The sequence below is a fragment of the Drosophila suzukii genome, chromosome 3 (genome assembly GCF_043229965.1).
Source record: "Drosophila suzukii chromosome 3, CBGP_Dsuzu_IsoJpt1.0, whole genome shotgun sequence".
Classification (NCBI taxonomy): domain Eukaryota; kingdom Metazoa; phylum Arthropoda; class Insecta; order Diptera; family Drosophilidae; genus Drosophila; species Drosophila suzukii.
This window is the reverse complement of record NC_092082.1, coordinates 81,994,933-82,014,169: the sequence shown is the minus strand read 5'-3', so window position 1 is coordinate 82,014,169 and position 19,237 is coordinate 81,994,933. Positions and strand designations below refer to the sequence as shown.

The following is a 19,237-nucleotide window of genomic DNA, read 5'->3' as shown; positions in this document are numbered from 1 at the left end:
AATGAAAATCAGTTGAAAACGAGATAACAAACTGAAAAGCCGACGGAGCGGGTGCTGTCTCGCCGATTTAAAATTTGCACTAGCAAAAATCCAAATAAATTAGCAGAGTGCCAGTGAAGTGTGTGAGCGTGAGTGCAAAGCGTTGAAACATATGTAAATATTGTCATTTACGCCAACGAAAAGAATATATATTTATTTTCGTGAGCATTTTTCAGCTCTCTGCTTTTGGTGAAAAATAATTGTATTTCTATTACAAACCAAAGTCGACCCAAAATCATTATTCCAAACGCTGAAAAAACAGTGCAAAGTGCAAAGCAAAAGTGAAAAGGACTAGCCCAAAGATACACACACACAGAGGGAAAAATACCGACAGATCTGAAGAGGTCCTTTGAGTTTTCCCCGTGAGTGCAACAAATACAGGCACGGTATACACAGATACACAGATATCAGCCACACACACACACACAACCACTCGTTCGTTCGTACTTTCAATATGGCGGATGTCCTGGAGAAAAGCTCCCTGCTGGATGCTGTGCCACCACTAGGCGAACCCCATGCCCACCCACCGCTGCCCCACCAGCAGCTGCAACAGGAAGCAGCAGCAAATGCCGCACCACCAGCAGCACCACAGCAACAACAACAACAACAACAACCACCACCACCATCGCATCAGCAACCTCAACAACAACAACAACAGAAGCCTGCAACTGCGAGGGCTAATCAGGATCAAAAAGGTGAGGGGGGTCCCTAATGCACTGAAAAATAATAGATACTTTGGGATAATATTTGTTATGATTTTTCGAATCGATTTCAATACAAAAATGTTGTCAAATTATTACATTTTACGATTATACATAATATATAAGTACTTTAATCAGCATCAAAAAAGTGAGCAGGATGCCTAATGCACTGAAAAATAAAAGATACGTTGGGATAATACTTTTTAAAGATTCTTCTAATCAGTTTTGATATAAAAATGTTGTCGAAATACTATACTTTATGATTATACTAAGTATAGGAATAGCTTTAATCAGGATAACATATGATATCAATAACATTTTTATAATTTGTATCCTTTTTTTGGTATTGTACGTTCAAAATATTACTTTTCAATACTATAATATCAAAATTGTTTACATTTATATACTTCGTCATATTTCGTCAATAGAGGAGGTGCTATTAAACTGTTTTTAGACCATTTGTCCTGTTATTCCGAACCACTTAGGATCTCTTAATCATGATGTATTACTCAAAATCAATAGTGATCGATTAAAAGGGGATACATTTGGTATAGTTGGATAATAAAAAAGCTAGAAACAAAGTACATATACCTGTTACCTGCAACTATCTTATATACACCGAACTTTTTATTATCTCTGTACTATAGTATACCTGCGCTTAGAAGTAAAAGTGACTTCACGGCGCATTACGCATACGCCGTGTGTGCTTTAGAAAATCAATTAGGAAAGTTCAAGGCACGCCCCTTCAGCCCAGTTGCATTGGCGTTAGCTATGGCTCAATTAGGCAAATTATATTGCCGGCACACCCCCTAGGACATTGATGGTTATGTCAGGAGAACATGCAGACTCGACTCACGTCATGCCCGCCACATTATGCAAATAGATTTAGCCGGTTCAGTGTTCTGTTTGTGATCTGTTTGGAAAGCAGCTTAGACCGGCAAGTTTACGGCTTTTAGGCCTCGCTGAAGAGGACTCGACTGCCGGCAGGAAGTGGAATGGGCCAGGATGTGGATGTGGCTTCAATGTCCGCCCGCAGCTCTCGGTTTAATGACCTGCAACTGTGGCAAGTCACCACCCCCTTGCAGCTTTTAATTGTGCCTTATGCCCGGTTGCCTCCAGCCCACTGCATTGCCTAGGTACAAGTGTGTATCTATCAGATATATAGATATGGCTATAGATACGTATAGCCGACTGCGATAAAAGTTATCAGCCATTCGAGCTTGTGCTAATGCGGCTGCTGCACTCAGAAAAAGATTATCCCTGACATTAAAAGGTAGCCATAAATCATCACAAAGCTCATAAAATCGTAATCTATTTTTTTTACTTTGTCATAATTCCAGAAAAAATGTTATCAAATACTATAACACAATATAATAATACAATACATTGTTATGCCAACATGCCATATGGCCATTTATGGTTGCATGCATTTTTGTATCATAACAAAATGAATTCAAAAATATTAAAACAAATAAAAAATTAAATTTTTTGAAATTAAAATAATTTCTACCAAGTGCTACTTGAACCCAGGACCATCCCGAGCTACTTTGAGCTATTTAATATAACGTTAATGTTTCTCTGAGTGCACTGGTGTTGTGGTCGCTCTGCATTTGACCTCGTTTCGAATAAAGCTTTGTATACCTTCCAACGGGGTCATTCAGTTGGGCAGAAATCACTACCATCAGCTGCTTAATGTCTATATTAAATTTCCTGTTGGATAGGGTATTTCCCACACGACTTGGATCCATTTCGGAATTTATCTAAAACAGTTGACTTCATTAGGGCACTGGCAGTATGATATGTGTGCAGCAAAAAAGATACACCCCTGCCTCGTTTGATGATTAAATCAAGTGTGTTCAAGTCAAGAGCAAACCGGCTCTGCTAAATAATAACAGCAAAAAAAAAAACAATAGGGTGATACTATAGCTTTGTTTAGCGCGAATAATAAAAGTAGAAATATAGTTGTTGATTACTATCAGAGCTCTCAGCCACATGAAGTCACCCGCTCTATATCATCTAGATTATAAATGGCACTCGTTCGTGTTTTACGTGTTGATAAGCAGGTGGGGAAAGGCTTTCGACTTTCTTTGTCTAATCATATAGTTTATACCTGATATTAATGTTCATCGTGTGACGTAATTGTGCTGCTCTATTGAAAACAAACCAATCTACTCTCTCGTAGTATTCTCAACGACTTTATAAATAGCCAAGATTCGCTGCAATTTCTGTCACCCATTTCGCGGTGGCTTTTCAATTATCACAAAACGCTGCCAGTTTCGTTTCTCATTTGCATTTGGCGCTGCAATTGATTTTCGCCCCATGTTTTCTTCTCTCTGTCTTTTGGGTTTTTCTTGGTTTTGGGGGCGTGTGCTAGTTTTTCCTATGTAGGTATATACTTTTTTCTTAACGGAAAGCTTTGAAAACTCTGCTAATTGTTAAGGTTTCCGCTTTGAGAAACAATTACCAAATATTTGGAGCCATATTTGTGGGGCACACCTCAACGCAAACTATTCGAGCAAGACGAATTTGGGCTTTTGGGTTTCGATTTTGTGACTTTGGGATACGCATGACAGGCCCATATGGTCTTTATGATTAATTAATTTGTCGGTAAATCAATTAGAGAAAATGTAGCTTACCTTATGGCTAATTTCTTGACCAGATAATAGTACAATTAGCATGCACATGGTGTTCTACCGACATTCATTAAGTTGTTATTTCGCCTGGCCTTTTGGCATATTAATGCATTTTGTATCTGATAGTTGGATCTCTAGGTTTGCGGCATACTCAGTGCCTGATTAATTAATTTTAAAAATTAAAAGTTTGATCAATAAGGTGGGAACCCAAAAATTAATAAAGGACTACGGCCTGTTGGGTGTTTGCTTAATTGTTTTTCCGCGAGCAAAGTGTCGCTAGACACGCGACATGCAAATCCCAATCCAAATCCCTTTCGGTCCGTGTTGCCCTCTAATTAAAGCCACAAAAGAGTTGTCAAATGGCTTCGGCGGGGAACATCGAACCTTGCCAAGTTGGCACTTCCAATTCCAGTTCAATAAACTCGGCCAGGGAGATAGCTTTGATTTCGATTAAACTGGAACTTGCCCGATTTTTCACGATTTTATGGGCAGCTTGCACTTTCCCCAGTCGGGGGGAGGTCTTCAGTTGGGTGGGTTACCCAATCCCCATACCAATTCCCATCCCAGTTGACTAATGCCTCTTTCAGCAGACGCCGCATAATTTGTTGTTCTGGTCGAAGTTGTATATCCAAGTCCATATTGGGTTCGCCAGCCCCTTTTTGGCTGACACATCGTGCGTGCGGCTGCCGCACTGACAATTGCCACATTTTGTGGAAGGCAATCAATAAATCGAAGTGCGTCAAAAATACAAATGTTTAAGTTACCGAACCGCCAGCCAGGTCGACCATAAATAAAGCCATGTTCGACACGAAATACGCGCCACCAGAGGTCCTAGTCAATAGAGCCATAAATTTGGCTCTTGATTAATTGATAGGTGTCGCTGGAAGAATAAAAACCATGCTATTAACTTGGGATTATAAGAACAGACCTCAATACATTTTTATATGTTTTCTGTTATTAGTCAGAACCAAATAAAAAACTACTCATCAGAATGTTTAATTATAGTCCTAGTCCATGTAGCCATTAATTTGAGTCTTGTTTAGTTAATAATGATACGGTGAAAGAATAAAAACTATTGCATTAACTTGGAAATATAAAAACAATGTTAAAAGCATTTGAAGGGTTTTCTGACTAACCAAACATTACTATCTATATTATAGAATCCTTTATGAGTAAAATGTATATCTAAACTTTCTGGCCAGTTATGCACTTATGAGAAACTATGAAGTATATAATATCGACAATTATTCATGTAATTAGATCCAAATACTGAGAACCCTCAAGTAGTATTGCCAAAAAATGAACGAAATTTAGACGTTGTTAGGGCGAATATTCAATCGTTAATGATTTTATTCATCTCTTAATGACTTAGTAGCGGGATCCGCGTCCAAAGCCTCCGCGGTATTTGAGCTGACCGGTTCCTGGTCCCACATCGCCCTTCTTGTCCAATCCACCATCGTTGGGAGCACGACGGTAGGTCGATCTATCCTCGTCGGTCTTGGAGGGTACTCCGAATCCTCCAGCTCCTCCACCACGAGGTCCTCCAGCTCCTGGACGCGGACGCGCCGTATCGGAGCGAGCAGGACGAGTCAAAGTGGAGGGCACGATCTCCGGGGGCAAGTGTAGATAGCTGCGCAGCTGCTCGATTCCCTCGTTGGTGAGGCACCAATAGAAATGCCTCCAGGCGAACTGCTCCTTGACCCAACCACGTGAATGGAGCGACTGCATCGCCTTGATGACTTGCAGATTCGGAATCGTTTCCAAATCCGGGTGCTTCAGAACACGAGTGTCCTTCTTGGCCACGATAACGCCCTCTTTGAAGAGATACTCGTAGATGGCGATACGGTTGGCTTTTGGAATAAACATTTTTGGAAAGTTTCGATTGAAATTAAGAAAATTTTCACGAAATGTCAAAGGGAAAACTTCGATAATGTGACCGGGTCTTAACTTCTAACAAAATCTGATAGTCTATATTTTACAGCCATACTTTTCTAATGACTTATCGTTTTCAAACACTAAATCCAAATTTGAAATTTTAAGTAGTACCAAGTTTTAGCTTGAAACAATCATGCAACCATTTAAAATATATTCTTAAATGAGAACTTAAATAGAAAGTGTAATTTTCTAAATAGGGATAAAATTAACAAATAGTATTGTGCAAATATTTCAGTCCGTATTAGTTTTGAAAAGACTAAGGCTGGAAAAAAGCAATCATAAGCTTATAAAGGAATTTATTCCGCCTCTCTAAAATCCCTAGAGAGTTTTCTATTACCGTTTTCATTTCGGTGTAACCCCTTACCTTGCTGAATTAGCTCATTTTTAATTTTTCACACTCCTGAGGAGCTGTGATTCATCTTTATTGCGTCGCAGGATATTCTGGCCAAACATGCGCAGTTCGAGCGACGGCAACCACATGAGGAATTCCTCCCCCGCAGGAATGCTGAATAGAATAATCAATGAGCGAAACGCAGACACAAATTGACCAAGGGAAGCCAACCAAACGGAAGGCATGCCGATGGATTCGACGTAAGCTCACCCGCCGACCGGCTGCATCCCCCAAAAAGGAAAGCAAAACAAATGCCGGGAAGAAAGGAAATCGAAAGCAAATCGGGGTGGCAAATCCACCCCCTTCGACAAGTGACATCGAAAACCAGTCGACCTTGCTTAGCATGCGTTTCCGATTAAATGCACTCGATTTACATAACATTTTGGTAATCTACTACTAATTAATTGGATTACGATATGAAGATTTCAATTCAGGGAGGATTTTTTTAAGTGAATTAACTTAGTTATAATATGAGCTTAGCTTCTTGTGTAGTAAATTGAGAACAATAACAAATGAATATATATATCGTCAAAATAAGAAAAGGAGTCTAAATTTAAAGACTTTGGATAAACAAATTTTCTTAAGCAATCGAACTTTTTTAAGCTTAACTTAAATATTTTTCTCTGTCGAAGTTATAGAAGTTTGACTGTAATTCAAATTTGAATTCAAACCTGTTTTTGAAAGCAAGCAGTGCAACCGGGAAAGGTTTGAGCATTGACTTAAAGTTGGGTTGCTGAAGTGGCTTACCTGGGACACCAACCAAACGGTTTGTTCGTTTAAAAAACAAATAAAATAAGTTACATTACATTTTTCTAGGAAAGAATATTAAAAGTTAGGTATTTAAATGTTCTTACAATTTTTAAAGCTATAATTAAATATATTTGTATTTTATAAATTTATTTTATACAGTAAATGAGATTTTTGTTTTGTATCAGTAATTTAAATCTAATGGAATATAATATCATTTAATATAAACTTAAAATGGCTTCATTAAATGGTATGTTAAAAATAACTACAAAAATATAGAGGTCTGTGTCTATTAGTCCTGGTTAAAACCACCCAACCTAACAAACCAGACCAAAAGTAAGCCACCATAACCTTGACAATCGAATTAGGGTAAAGAGCTAGTCAGACATTAGCCTAAGACTGAACTCCTTCCACCTTTCTAAGGATAAATCCCTAGCCTACCCTCATGTCAGTTGGGATCGTCGCTGGTTTACTTTTATGTCTACGCATTAGAGCCCAAGGAATCTTGCGTGCTAGCCGCTTGTAAATAGACAACAATTAGGGGAACCTATGACAACAACACCTGGCTAATAAATATAACTATTTTTTGCGGTGCGTGGTGCAAGTTGCCTCTATGGCAGTACTCCTTTTTATATATAGCAAAGGATTATGGCTAGGAAATTGCACAAATGCGCGTCGAAATGCCTCCCCCAGTGGCCATTAAATTAATCAAGTCAAATGAAATCTGCATATAAAATCTAAGTTCTTTATGCCCCACCAACCCTCACTCATTGTTGGCGTGTTGAATTTGCATTTTTCCCCGGCGCCCCACTAATAAGTTTGTATGTCAATAGAATAAAGCGGGCTGCTCTACGAAAAACCAAATATAAAAGAAAAAAAAAAGGAGGAAATATCCTGCCTGCTCTTTGAACTGCGCAAGGACACATTCTGTTTATGCGCCCCGAGAAGTTTACGAGCAGCCACGCTCCGCCAGTCCAAAGTTGGCGTATCAAAACAAATTCTAAGTATTGTAATTCGAAATTTTTCAAAGCAAATAAAAGCAGTCGAGTTTTAACACTCGCGCCAAACACAACGCAGTCTAGGGAGCTAACGTGGCTCTCTAACAAAATATTTAAATAAATAATACTACAAGTAATAGATGATATAAAAAAATATAAAAAAATAAAATAATATTTTGTTGGTTTTGCCAACTAAAAGTGCGTGTTTCCCTGAGGTAAATTCCCCTCAAATAGTTGTGTGGAAAAAAACCCCAAAGTGCAAAGTGCATTAGCCTTCTCGGAACCGTAGAACTGTACGTGGCCAAGTTAATGCCCTCTGGCTAGGAAAATCGATACAATTGCATGGGCTCGTTGTTTTATGGCCAACTGCAACAATTGATAGTGCTCGTTGCGTTTGTCTGTGTGATAAAAATCAACTGCACTGCTGCAGTTGCAAATTCAATAGGCCAAAGGACCAAGTTTTGTTAACAATATTTCTGGTTTCCCTTTTGGCAGAGCAATGAAAAGAGGGTGAATCTAATTGAAAAGCATTCTGGGGGCTTAGGAAACTTTTTGTGGTTTTTTATGTGCAGTTGCAGGTGCAATGCCTGCACCCTATACCTATACCAACCCCATTGTTGATAATCAATTTGGCCAAGACCATTTGGCCACAAATGACAGTTGAGTTGTCGTTGTTGCGGTTGACATGAACATTGTGTGGAATTTCGGTTTATGTCAGCCGCGGGTAAATCACAAATCATTGTGGCCCTAATTTGCAGTTGCTGTTTCTGTCAGGTCTTCTGTGTTTTACTATTTTTTTTTGCCAGGAAGTTGGCGATTCCGACTCTGAGTCGGCACAAGTTGCAGTTGGCTCCTCAGTTGCCCATCGGGTGTGGCACGTGCTGAGGTTACAGCTCCTCCAGTTTAAAGAATTCCTTGTAATTTTATCGATTCGCCCCGTCAAATGTAAGCCACACACCCGAAAATCCAAACTAAATGCTAAAGTTTTCCGCATTAAGTTAATTGCCAGGCAGTGCCGAGAACGAGTACCAGAACGAAAAGCTGTCTGTAATCCCTAGTCAAAATTCTGATATGAGTGATACCGATGCGGTGAGTTGTGGTTCAAGTACCCATCCATATATATTCATATATTTTGGAGCTGCACTTAGGCGCACATGCACAAATGATTTACGAGCATAATTTGAATAAAAGCAACCATGTTAATGGATGTATTATACCATCGACCTTGCATATACACATCATTCAAAGTCGGTTCTGTCGATAGGACCGAACCCTTTGCGAAACAAATCAAACTGTGATTTCTTGCGGCCCGTCGATTTGGGCCTTAGAACTGCCGAAACTTTTGTTGAATCAATAAGCCACAAAAACAATTTGGGTCATGTTACAACTGGCAACCGAATTTCATGACAAAATTCCCTAATGGTAACCAAAGACAGCCGCCCGAGAGCCGAAATACCCAGATACCCAAGCCAAATGCCCGAAATACCAAAACAATAAAATGTAAACAAATGCAGAAAGAGCCATCAAATTTGAAAGCACCCACTCAATGTGAACTGTATTGATAGGTCTGTTCCGATACACGAGCTTTAGCCCTTGGCACCCTCACAGAAAATAAAGTTATTCGAAACCCACAACGATATATGGCCATACATATGCAAATGATATGGGCCAGTTTGGCGAGGAGCAGGAGGAGCAGGTGGCAGTATATGTGGCATTGGCCACCAAAAGCGGCTCTGCCAGGTATTGGGTTACCAGACACTTGCACATTTCTGCACCGACACCGCAGGCGAGAAGTTCTAGTCCTCCAGGATGTACGCTACGGGCAAAGAGCGATCCGGCCAGGAAATTTCTTCACAGGATTACACGATGCAGCAGCTACAGCAGCGTACTGCCTCCAAGTCTGAGTACCCACCTGCAGAATCTGCAGATCGTCTTAACCAGCAGTTAAGATCTCAACCTGCTCAGGAGTATGTATCGTATAATACAAACGAATCATCTGTGGCTGGAAGTAAACAAGAGCCCAGGAATCAGGATAGTACATCCTTTAGTTCAGAGGTTGTGAACCCAGATCGCTCTAGGCAACAGTTAAGAGTCCAGCAGAATCCGGAGTATCTGGGACCTTCCTACGAGGCATCTAGAGATCCACAGAGATCCCAGCCAGCTGCAGATTATCCAGCCAACACCTCTTTATATGAGAGACAGTCACGTGCTCCTCCGGCAACCACAATTGACTACACCACCGGCTACAATGCACCACCCAAAGATCGCACCCTTTCACGCAGCAATTCCAGACCCACCTTCTCACCCAACCCTAATCCCAACTCCAAGCTCCAAAGTATACCCAATCCCGAGTATGTGCGACCACCACCACAGAACTTTGTCTTGCCACCGCAGATGCGTCCAGCTGTGGGCCCGCCCCAACCGCGTCCTCCGTTCGCCGGAGCCAGGCCGATGGTGGGCATGGTCGGTGGACCACGTCCACCCATGCCACCCAACATGGCGGCCAGGCCACCACCGCTGCGCACCACAGACAGCAAGAGCAACTTGCTCATGGGTCCAGGTCCACCGGGAATGCGACCGGGAATGCCACCGCAACTGAATATGCAGCAGGCTCGTCTACCCAATGCTGGAGGACCCCTGAGTCCACCAGGACAGGGACCTCCGAGGCCACCGGGAGGATTTCCCTGGAATCCGGCTGGGGCACCGGGAATGCCGCCTGGAGCACGACCTCCACCGCAGAATATGACGCGACCGCCGCCACCCACTTTTGCACGTCCGCCGCCGGGTCAACCCCTCCAGGCACCGCCCTTCAATCGACCGCCCTTCAACCAGCCGCCCATGCAACAGCAACCACTGCAGCAGCAGCAACAGCAACACATGCAACAGCAGCAACAACCACCGCAACAACTACGCCCTCTTTCGGCAGCCAGTGCACACAACAACAACGATGACGACGACGATGTGGTCATGGGTCCCGCGGTGACCCCGCTCAAGACCTTCAACCAGAGGCCCGATCCCATGGGGGAACCTCTGCTGGAAGACGTTGAACCACCCTTTGAGACGAGCCCGCCAGCGGGAGAGTCCAAAAAGGGGCACGGCTTTAGTAAGACTCGTTTTGAACCACATACCATTAGTGAAGCCATTTTAGGGTTTATTATTTATAGAACTAATATCATATTTTAGTTTTCTTATAAACGAGTTCCCATTTTTAAATGATCTCCGATTCAATCATCGGAAATCGAAGCAATTTTTATCAGATTGATCATTTCTACAGTTTTTAGACTTCAATCTTTACAAGAATTTTGAAAACTTCTCCCATTTTTATTTGCTTTTCAATTTGAGGCTTGTTAATATATATCTTTTCTGAATTTTTAGTGATCGTAGTAAAAAGAGTGAATGCTATAACGCTTTCTTTTGTAACACGGGAAAACGTATTATCTTAGACGAAATAGGACTTAAACAGACTGTCTTAATGATTAGGGGATATATTCTTAACTTTCTATGAAACGAATCAGTAAATGAAAAACTTTTTTTTTCAATGTTTTCTGTTTTCTCTGATTAATTTGTTTTCCCAACTTTTTTCAGAGGGTGACAATGACAGCGGCGTGGATGAGTCGACTCAGGAGAAGGTGAGTTAATATCGGCTTTGAACTAGTTAACTAGTTAGCCATAAATTGTTACTATGGCTGCGTCTCCGTTAATTGAGAGGAAATTAACTGGAACTGGCAACAAATTAATTTAATTCCGTTGACCGTCTCCGTCTGCCAGCCGCCGACTTAAGTTCTCAAATCATAAATATCTGTAAAAGGCCGGGGCAACCAGCGGGCGATCTTCGAGCTACAAGCTCCACGCTCCATTAGACCCCATATAGCATGTACAATATAGCATATGTACCATATAGTCCATATAGCATACCGTCTGCGACAGTTCAGTTCCGTCGTTCAGTTCAAAAGTTGGCCCGTCCCGTGTGTTCGTGTGCAGACGCCAAAGTTCAGACTAAGTTTTGTGTTGGCAGACGGCAGTTGGCGCGTCGGAAAAACCCGCAGAAAGTGCGACAAAAGTCGAGCAAACAGACGGATAACTCAGTCAACTTTATATGTAGTATATACATGCAGTACGTGAGCTTTACAGGTGCGAGTCAAAAACTCCCAGAAAGAAAGAGGCAAATATTGCCAAAAACCCACAAAAGAAACATACACAAAAAAGCGATTTATATGCCTGGTGATATCTGGGCACAGATAAGTGCCAAACACGAAATGGTTGGAGGTTTTGGAAGGGGCTTTTCACGGGGGGTAAATCATAGCGCATAGCACACACACACAGATATTCGGAACAGGAGTTGTTGTCTCTATAAATACCCATCCATATGCAAAAACGACACGAAGCGGCGACAATCGATAAAACAATGCATAAACTATAAGTCCTTCGTACCGAGACATCGAAATCGGCAGGCGTACGGCCGTATGGCCATAAATGCCATTGGCATTACGTTGACAGCTCCGGAAAGTCCGGGAGTGTTGAGAGCGAGTCGTAAATAGTTAATAAACCGGAGTCATCACCACAGCCAGCCCCAAGATGCATCTCGTTATAATGGCCGACTCGACCTACTTGCTAGTAATCCACGTGGAGAAACCATCTGGAAATTAATCAGTTCTTTAATCGACTTTTGGGACTGTTTCTCGACAGGATCGCAACGGACCTATCTCGCCCAGTTCACCGGTCAAGACGCCCACCTCGACCTCATCGAAGCCGGACAAGTCGGGCACGTCGCGCCCACCGAGTGCCACGCCCTCGAACAAATCAGCCCCCAAGTCGCGCAGCGCCTCCAAGAATCGCTTGCTCCTCAAGACACCCGAACCCGAGCCACCCAAGAAAGGTGAGATTTGGTTGAACTTATATAATACATGTATTTTTGTTATCTAAGCTAATCAAAACTAGTTTACTTATAGATACTGTTTTTCAAAAGTGATATGTTTTGAAATGTGCTATCATAGATCTATAAAATAACCATAGAATTGATTATGTTCCTAAAACCCGATTTGTTTTTATGGAATTAACTAAATTAACTACAGTAGTCTCAATAATAATCAGTATCTTTATATATATTGGTTTTAACAACCCAATTTAATAATTCATTCTCTTTATACCAACAGTTCCAATGAACAAGGTACAAGTTGGGCATGCGCCTTCGCCAAACTTGAAGGCGGTACGTTCCAAAATCGGTTCCCTGGACAATGCCACCTATAAGCCGGGTGGTGGCCACGTGAAGATTGAGTCCAAGAAGATTGACATCAAGGCGGCACCACGTATCGAGGCCAAGAACGACAAGTACATGCCAAAGGGCGGCGAGAAGAAGGTATGTTCGGGATTGTCCATCCTATAAAATAACGTTACAATCCATGGGAGCGTCCGGTGTATCCATTCAGAGCATATTTTCTGGACCAACCCAGTACATAACTCTCTCATAAATCTTTGTAAATTTTTCTCATCTACAAATGGCTTTTAAAAATACAGAGAAAATCTCTCTCTAAACCAAAGAAACGTAAAGTATAGTCGTGTAAAGTAAAGTATTGGCAAAAAAAATAAAAGCAATTTCACGGTCGATTTGCGATTTGAGATTTATGCCCATTATAGATGGGCAATCGGCAGCACGGTATCTTGTATCTCGTATCTTGTTGTAGGAAATGCAATTACCAATTCGCAGCGACACTTAGCAGCATAATTCCGTTGCCTTATGTAGCGTATTCCAAACCCATCCGTATCCGTAGTCTTGGGTGCGACTCTGACATTGACGCGGATATCATCCATCCGATCGATACTTTGACTTTGGCTTATAATCGTTTACCTACCTTGTATCTATTTACAACTTACGACCATCGAATCCGCACAAACTCGCACCACCAAACACCAAAAAACACCGCAAATTCGTAGATAGTTACAACAAAGTTGCAGTGGAATGCCAAGTCGAAAATCGGTTCGCTGGAGAATGCCGCCCACAAGCCAGGAGGCGGGGACAAGAAGATCGAGACCCTGAAGATGGACTTCAAGGACAAGGCCAAGCCGAAGGTGGGCTCTACGGCCAATGTGAAACATCAGCCGGGTGGCGGTGATATCAAGGTATGAAGCCCCTACATTCGTGACCTCTCACCCCCCGAATACAAACCGATTTCATGTTTGAGTTTGACCCAGAGACGAGAACGAGTTCATACATATTTATTGATTTTTGTAGCGGTTAAGTATATAGTTTCCGATTGCTGTTGGCTTTTGTTGGTTTTTGGATGCTCCACTTAAGTTACCAACTGGCATGGGCATTGGCATGGGCCGCATCTATCCTATCTCTCTCTATCTGTTTCTCTAAGTGCATGAGCTGCAATGTTCTCTTAGTTTTTTAAACAGCATGCTGTCACGTTTAATGTTCGATCAGAGGTTAAGAAACTAAAAAAAAAATAGACCAACGAACCAACTAACACCTAGATTACACCCAAATACCAAAACCACTTGAACCACTTTCCAGAACTACGATAGAAAGATGAACATCATCTATGGCGAGGGCTCCAAAATAGTCAGCCATTGCGCCAATAACAAGCGCCTGGATCAGAATTTGTATAATGAGGAGGAGTAGTTATTTAGTTGGGTAGGTAACACCCGTCAGATGTACATATTTCCGAATAATTGGTGCTATAACGAAACACTTATCTAGTTTAATATTGGGGTCAGCATTGTAAATATCCAGCCTAGAAGAAAAGCATTCTATTAAGTTCCTAACCATACCGAAAACCACTCTGAATAATTGAGAATAACTTATTGTTTTTCCACCCTTATTTTAACAAACCGAAAAATGTTTAAACAATATTTTGGAAACTGTATTTTGTTTTTAACTAAACCATTTAAACAACGAATACGAAGGATAACAACACCAAGGATGTAAGTAGTCGTGATAACTCTTTTTCTCAGTGTATTAAGTGTGCTTTTGTATGAATCTTTAGATGCATCGTATTTTTTCCTATTTTTTGGTATTTTTGTATCACCTAAGCATCTCTTTTTGAGAACCCAAAGGCACCACACCCTGTAGCGTATTTTTTGTACCTTTAAATTAAATCTTTAATATATCCCATTTGTTACGTTCTGTGCTCTGCTGTTTCTATGTGTGAAAATTCCAAATTTCAGTTGTGTCCTCGATTGGCTGTTGTCGTGTGTCCATAATAATAATCCACCCAAAAAAAAATATCGAAATTACCCATTTGCCAAAATTAATCTGAAATATGATCTTGCTAATTGTTTTTCTGTGCGTTGCCGGTGCCGGTGCTACTTTTCAGATCCAAACGCAAAAACTAGAAATTAAGGCACAAAGCAAAGTTGGCTCTTTGGATAATGTAAAGCACAAGCCCGGTGGCGGTGAGAAGAAGATTTTCGATGATAAGGATTATTTGAAAAATGTTGAACACTCTGTTGCACTGACAACACCACCAACACAGGTAAACTACGTGTACATAAGCTCAAAGTAGTTACGTATGAGAACTAGAATTTAACCTTAACCCTGATTTATTATTAGAGTTTTAATTTTATTACGAAAGCAACTAAAAAGTAATCAATACAAGTATTTTCTATACCTACATATATATATATTATCGATATCCCATTTTGTGTTTACGTCGAGAAATTCATTTTTAAGTAATCTGTAATTGTAATTAATTGCGTTGCATTTGTTATTAACACTTTATGGTTTACAATCAGCAACTAACAGAGCACGACACCCCCAAAAAGAGGCCCACACAACACCCAACCACCCACAGACACCTCCCACCCTCAACCGCTTTCAGAGAACTCCCACCCCAAAAGATCTATCCGTTCATGGGGAATTGTATTTAATAAGAACTAACATTTGGACAAAGTATTTTGGCACTCTTAGGTATCGAAATGTATTTGATGGCGGGCATTTAATATTATTTATTGGGAGATGTGACAGAAATCTCTGGAGATTTGAAACCATTTAAAAAAAGGTGTCTAAAAGTATGCTTTAAAATTGAATCTTGCTCTTAGACATAATTTATATGATTTCACACGCCTAGATATTTTTCTGGAGCCCTCCTTTACTTGTAATCCTTGGTTTTAGATGATTTATTGTATTACCTGTTTGTTTTTCAGTTCAATTACTTTTACTTTACATTTAAAAATGAATTTCTTTCAAACTCAAACTGAGATTCATTGGCAAAAGCGCTTTCCATTCCATTTGTTCCCGAAGTGTTTGAAGATTTTACACGCAATTCTCTAAACTATTATCTTCTCTTTCTTTCTCTGTTCCCCCCTCGCTCGCTCTCTGCCACCCCCGCCGGCTAACTGTAGTTTGCGGCACAAGGGCGCTTGATTGCCACGATCCATCTAGAATTCGGTCTCTGTAACTCAGACTGTGTGTGTAACAATATATTTGAGTCGCTTTTTAAATGAACTCCCTAAACTAGCTTTAACCAAGACATCCATCAACTACTGTACTGTACCTAAAGCCAAACGATTTACATTAACTGATGCAGGACTAAACAGAAAGCAACCAAACTATACCGAACTCAACTAGAAAAGCTCAAACCGAAAATCTCGAATGAGTTTGCAAGAGTTTCTATTTTAAATTGTAACCGAAATATACCTATATGTTTATGCATTCTCCAATGGTCAGCCCTTGGAAGGTGTATAGATAATGTAAGCTGATCTGCCCCTGAGCAACTTCCCAATGATCTTGGGATTCTGCTTATGGGCAAGGTCAGTAGTGCCCGCAGTGGGCCCAATGTTTGTTAACTCCCCTAGTATGTAGCGAATATCCTTTAACGAAGTATTATTTATGGCAAACGGTCAAAAACCTTACACTACTACTTAGGATAGTACAAATTTTGAACAATATACTGATCCGCAATTGCTCAAAGAACCCAGAACCCCGAACCCCAGACTCCGACCCTCAAGGACGGTTTAGCGAAAGGCTGCCCAGCATTTAAATCATCATCTAACAACAGTGCTTTGCTCTCACACACTGAAACAAAATACCACTCATTACATTGACCTCTTACTCACATCAGTTTTAAATTACCATTAATTATGAATTATTAAGTGTTCTTCATTTCTGTGCTTAATGTTTCTATTTCGTTTATTTTAGGAATATATATACAATTTTTATTAGGCTAGTCATACGAAACTAAGTGCATTAAATTCGAAATTCGTACACACGTTACGTCCATTAGAGTTATTTAACGCCTATTACTATAACTACTACGTCATAATCTCGAAATCTGAATGCGATGCGGTTTTAACCAATATATAGAAAAATTCGATCCGAACCGATTCGATTGATTCGATTTGATCAAGCAAATCCCGTAAGTTAATGTGCGTTGCGAGTTCTTCTTCTAAGATGTGTTCGTTGCGTATATAGATAGTTATATATACCTAAATATTTAACAGTGCTGTGATAGACTAACCGAATCCAAGCTGATTTGCCAGACCACCTGCATCCATACCAAGATATAAACCAGACTACATATATAGAGCCCCCCGAAATCGGTTTCATGGGCATTTGCTTGCGACTCCCTCGTTTACTCCACTGCATTCCAACCAACTCATGACTCTAACTCTAACAAGGCTTATGGTTTACCCCTTAATAGTTTATTTTATGATTTGTGCAATCGATACGCATTCACTTTTATATTTTTATCTTGAACGCAGAGTCCACTACCATCCATGACGGCTTCTGGCGCTGATGAAAATTTAAATCAACAAAGCTAAATGCCCGAAAAAATGCATGTCGAGCTGAAAATCTAAATCTTTCTTTGCAATCTAAGATCGAAAGTGAAAAATGAACATTGAACAACCAGCTAATTTGAAAAGTACTATCTAAGCAAAATCCACACAAAGCAAAACCGAGAGTTATGCGCTAATTTCCACACACCCCACATACCAGTACCAGTACCAGTTTATAAGATCAGAACAATTCGATAGAGGTGCAAGCACGCAATGAGATGCAGATACTCGTACATCTAACCACAAAAACACCCCACATAGAGCGGTATTTGGTATACAAATCGAAAGTATATTTGACTAGTTGAGCAATGCACTCTTTATCATCAGATACCAGACATAAATTATATATCTCAATGTATTACCAGAACTTCATATATACATACAAATATATATATATACATAAAAGTATCTAAATATTTAAGCAAATTATACAAGAATCGTACGAATACACTGTGTGCTTAGTTGAAAATGTTACCACTTGACGTCTAAATGTTAAACGACTAAGATAATGCGACCCATTGATTTGTAAACCGTTTAGATACTTTTTCGACAAATAAAAATGAGAAACCAGACAGAACCGAACCGAACGAACAGATAAAACCACGTATAAGCATATTTTTACTATTAATTTGTATCTTATTAGTCAAGCGCATCATTCTCACGATTTATTTACACCCTGTTACAAAATGTAAGAACAATGGCAAAATTTAAGCATAATAAACAAACAAAAAAAACGTTTTTTCATTTACCAAATCTTGGCGTTGTTGCACTTAGTTTTTGAATTTCAACAGTATTTGAGATAGACAAAACAATTTTGGAGATACCAAAAGTATCTTATTTGGCAAGCCACGCCCACGCCGCAAGCGTTCCAACAAAGCCACGCACGAGCACACATCCTCTTCTACCTCATTGGATATTGGTAATCGAAACAAATAAATTTGATCAAGCAAATTGTAAGTCTCCATCTCAATCGAGCTATGACAACTATTTTGCATCTCTTACTGGCAGATATGAATCTTTTTTTTCTAAAAAATCCCCTTTTTGAATCCCCGCAGTATTGGAAGGCACCGCGCATCCAACGGGCCACCACACTCACCTCGTCCATGTCCCTGCCGGCGGAGTGTCTGGTGCTCTCCGTGTCCATGCCCTCGCTGAACTCGGAGCCCAAGCGTCCCAAGAGTGCGGGTCCCAAGAAGAAGCCCGGTCAGGCCGTCCATGCGAAGCCATTCCGCCTGTATTGAGTCACCAACTGGACTTCCTAGTCGATGAAGAAGCTGCTCCACATGCCGCACGAGACGTCACCCAATCGAAGCACTCACAGATTTGTGCACAAGTTGATATCGAGGCACGCACTTCTAAAACAAAAAACATACATTTGCAGAATACATTTTATCAAACCGTTGATTGTTTAGAGAACCGAAAAAACGAAACGTGGCATTTACAACAAAATAAACGACTTACTGAGAGGCAAAGTTAAGCACAAAAATTCAGCTGTTTGGTTGTTTCTTTAAATAATTACAGTATATATTTTCGTAAGTATTAAATCAGTTTTACGGCTGCTACATCTCTGGAGCCAAACGGCCTTCGTTTACATTTCATTTACATAAGACTTGCGTTTGATTTATTTAGGTATATAATGTTGTACAATTAGTACAAAAATTGTCCTGGGATTTCGTTACGTCTCTACTTTATCATCGTGCTCATTGCGCTTTTCTTTATTTGGAAAATTGTGTGCTTTTCTTGGTTTCATTAGGTTTTGTATTCGTTTTTGATTCTTGTTTCTTCGTTTATTCGAGTCGCGTCACATTTAAATGCAGTTTGTTGCCTTTCCATTTACATAATCCTTTTCCTATACTTACGCCGTAAAAGTTGTTTATACAATTCTTTTTTTTAAAGTTAGGGTAATAAATAAGTCATTATAAAATAATAAACAACAGTTGTTACATTTTCAAAAGACATGGTCAAATGAGCTTCAAGTGATTATGATTATGATTCGAGGGTCGAGTTAGAGTAAAA

The 19,237-nt window shown here is 40.3% G+C and overlaps 2 protein-coding genes across 25 annotated transcripts; one reads left to right on the top strand and one right to left on the bottom strand.

Moving 5' to 3' along the window:
* Positions 1 to 10: 10 nt before the first annotated feature.
* tau (microtubule-associated protein tau) lies at positions 11 to 18,711 on the top strand. Of its 24 annotated transcripts, none has more exons than XM_070996840.1 (11): positions 7,524 to 7,659; positions 8,443 to 8,533; positions 9,839 to 10,547; positions 11,030 to 11,073; positions 12,131 to 12,320; positions 12,598 to 12,800; positions 13,376 to 13,561; positions 14,351 to 14,368; positions 14,761 to 14,919; positions 15,788 to 15,853; positions 18,277 to 18,711. In XM_070996840.1, exons 2-11 carry the CDS (start codon positions 8,516 to 8,518, stop codon positions 18,460 to 18,462), a joined length of 1,779 nt encoding a protein of 592 aa, XP_070852941.1. In that variant the 5' UTR covers positions 7,524 to 7,659; positions 8,443 to 8,515; the 3' UTR covers positions 18,463 to 18,711. The 24 variants fall into 24 exon arrangements, 22 of the variants coding, with proteins under 22 accessions (XP_070852950.1, XP_070852949.1, XP_070852953.1 ...); XM_070996842.1 differs by lacking the exon at positions 18,277 to 18,711 and adding an exon at positions 17,147 to 17,974 and having other exon boundaries at positions 7,527 to 7,659; XR_011604418.1 differs by lacking the exons at positions 15,788 to 15,853; positions 18,277 to 18,711 and adding exons at positions 16,584 to 16,800; positions 17,147 to 17,974 and having other exon boundaries at positions 7,528 to 7,659.
* Positions 4,686 to 5,344, bottom strand: RpS10a (Ribosomal protein S10a). The gene has a single exon (XM_036817304.3). The coding sequence runs from the start codon at positions 5,237 to 5,239 to the stop codon at positions 4,742 to 4,744; it is 498 nt and encodes a 165-aa protein (XP_036673199.3). The 5' UTR covers positions 5,240 to 5,344; the 3' UTR covers positions 4,686 to 4,741.
* Positions 18,712 to 19,237: the final 526 nt, after the last annotated feature.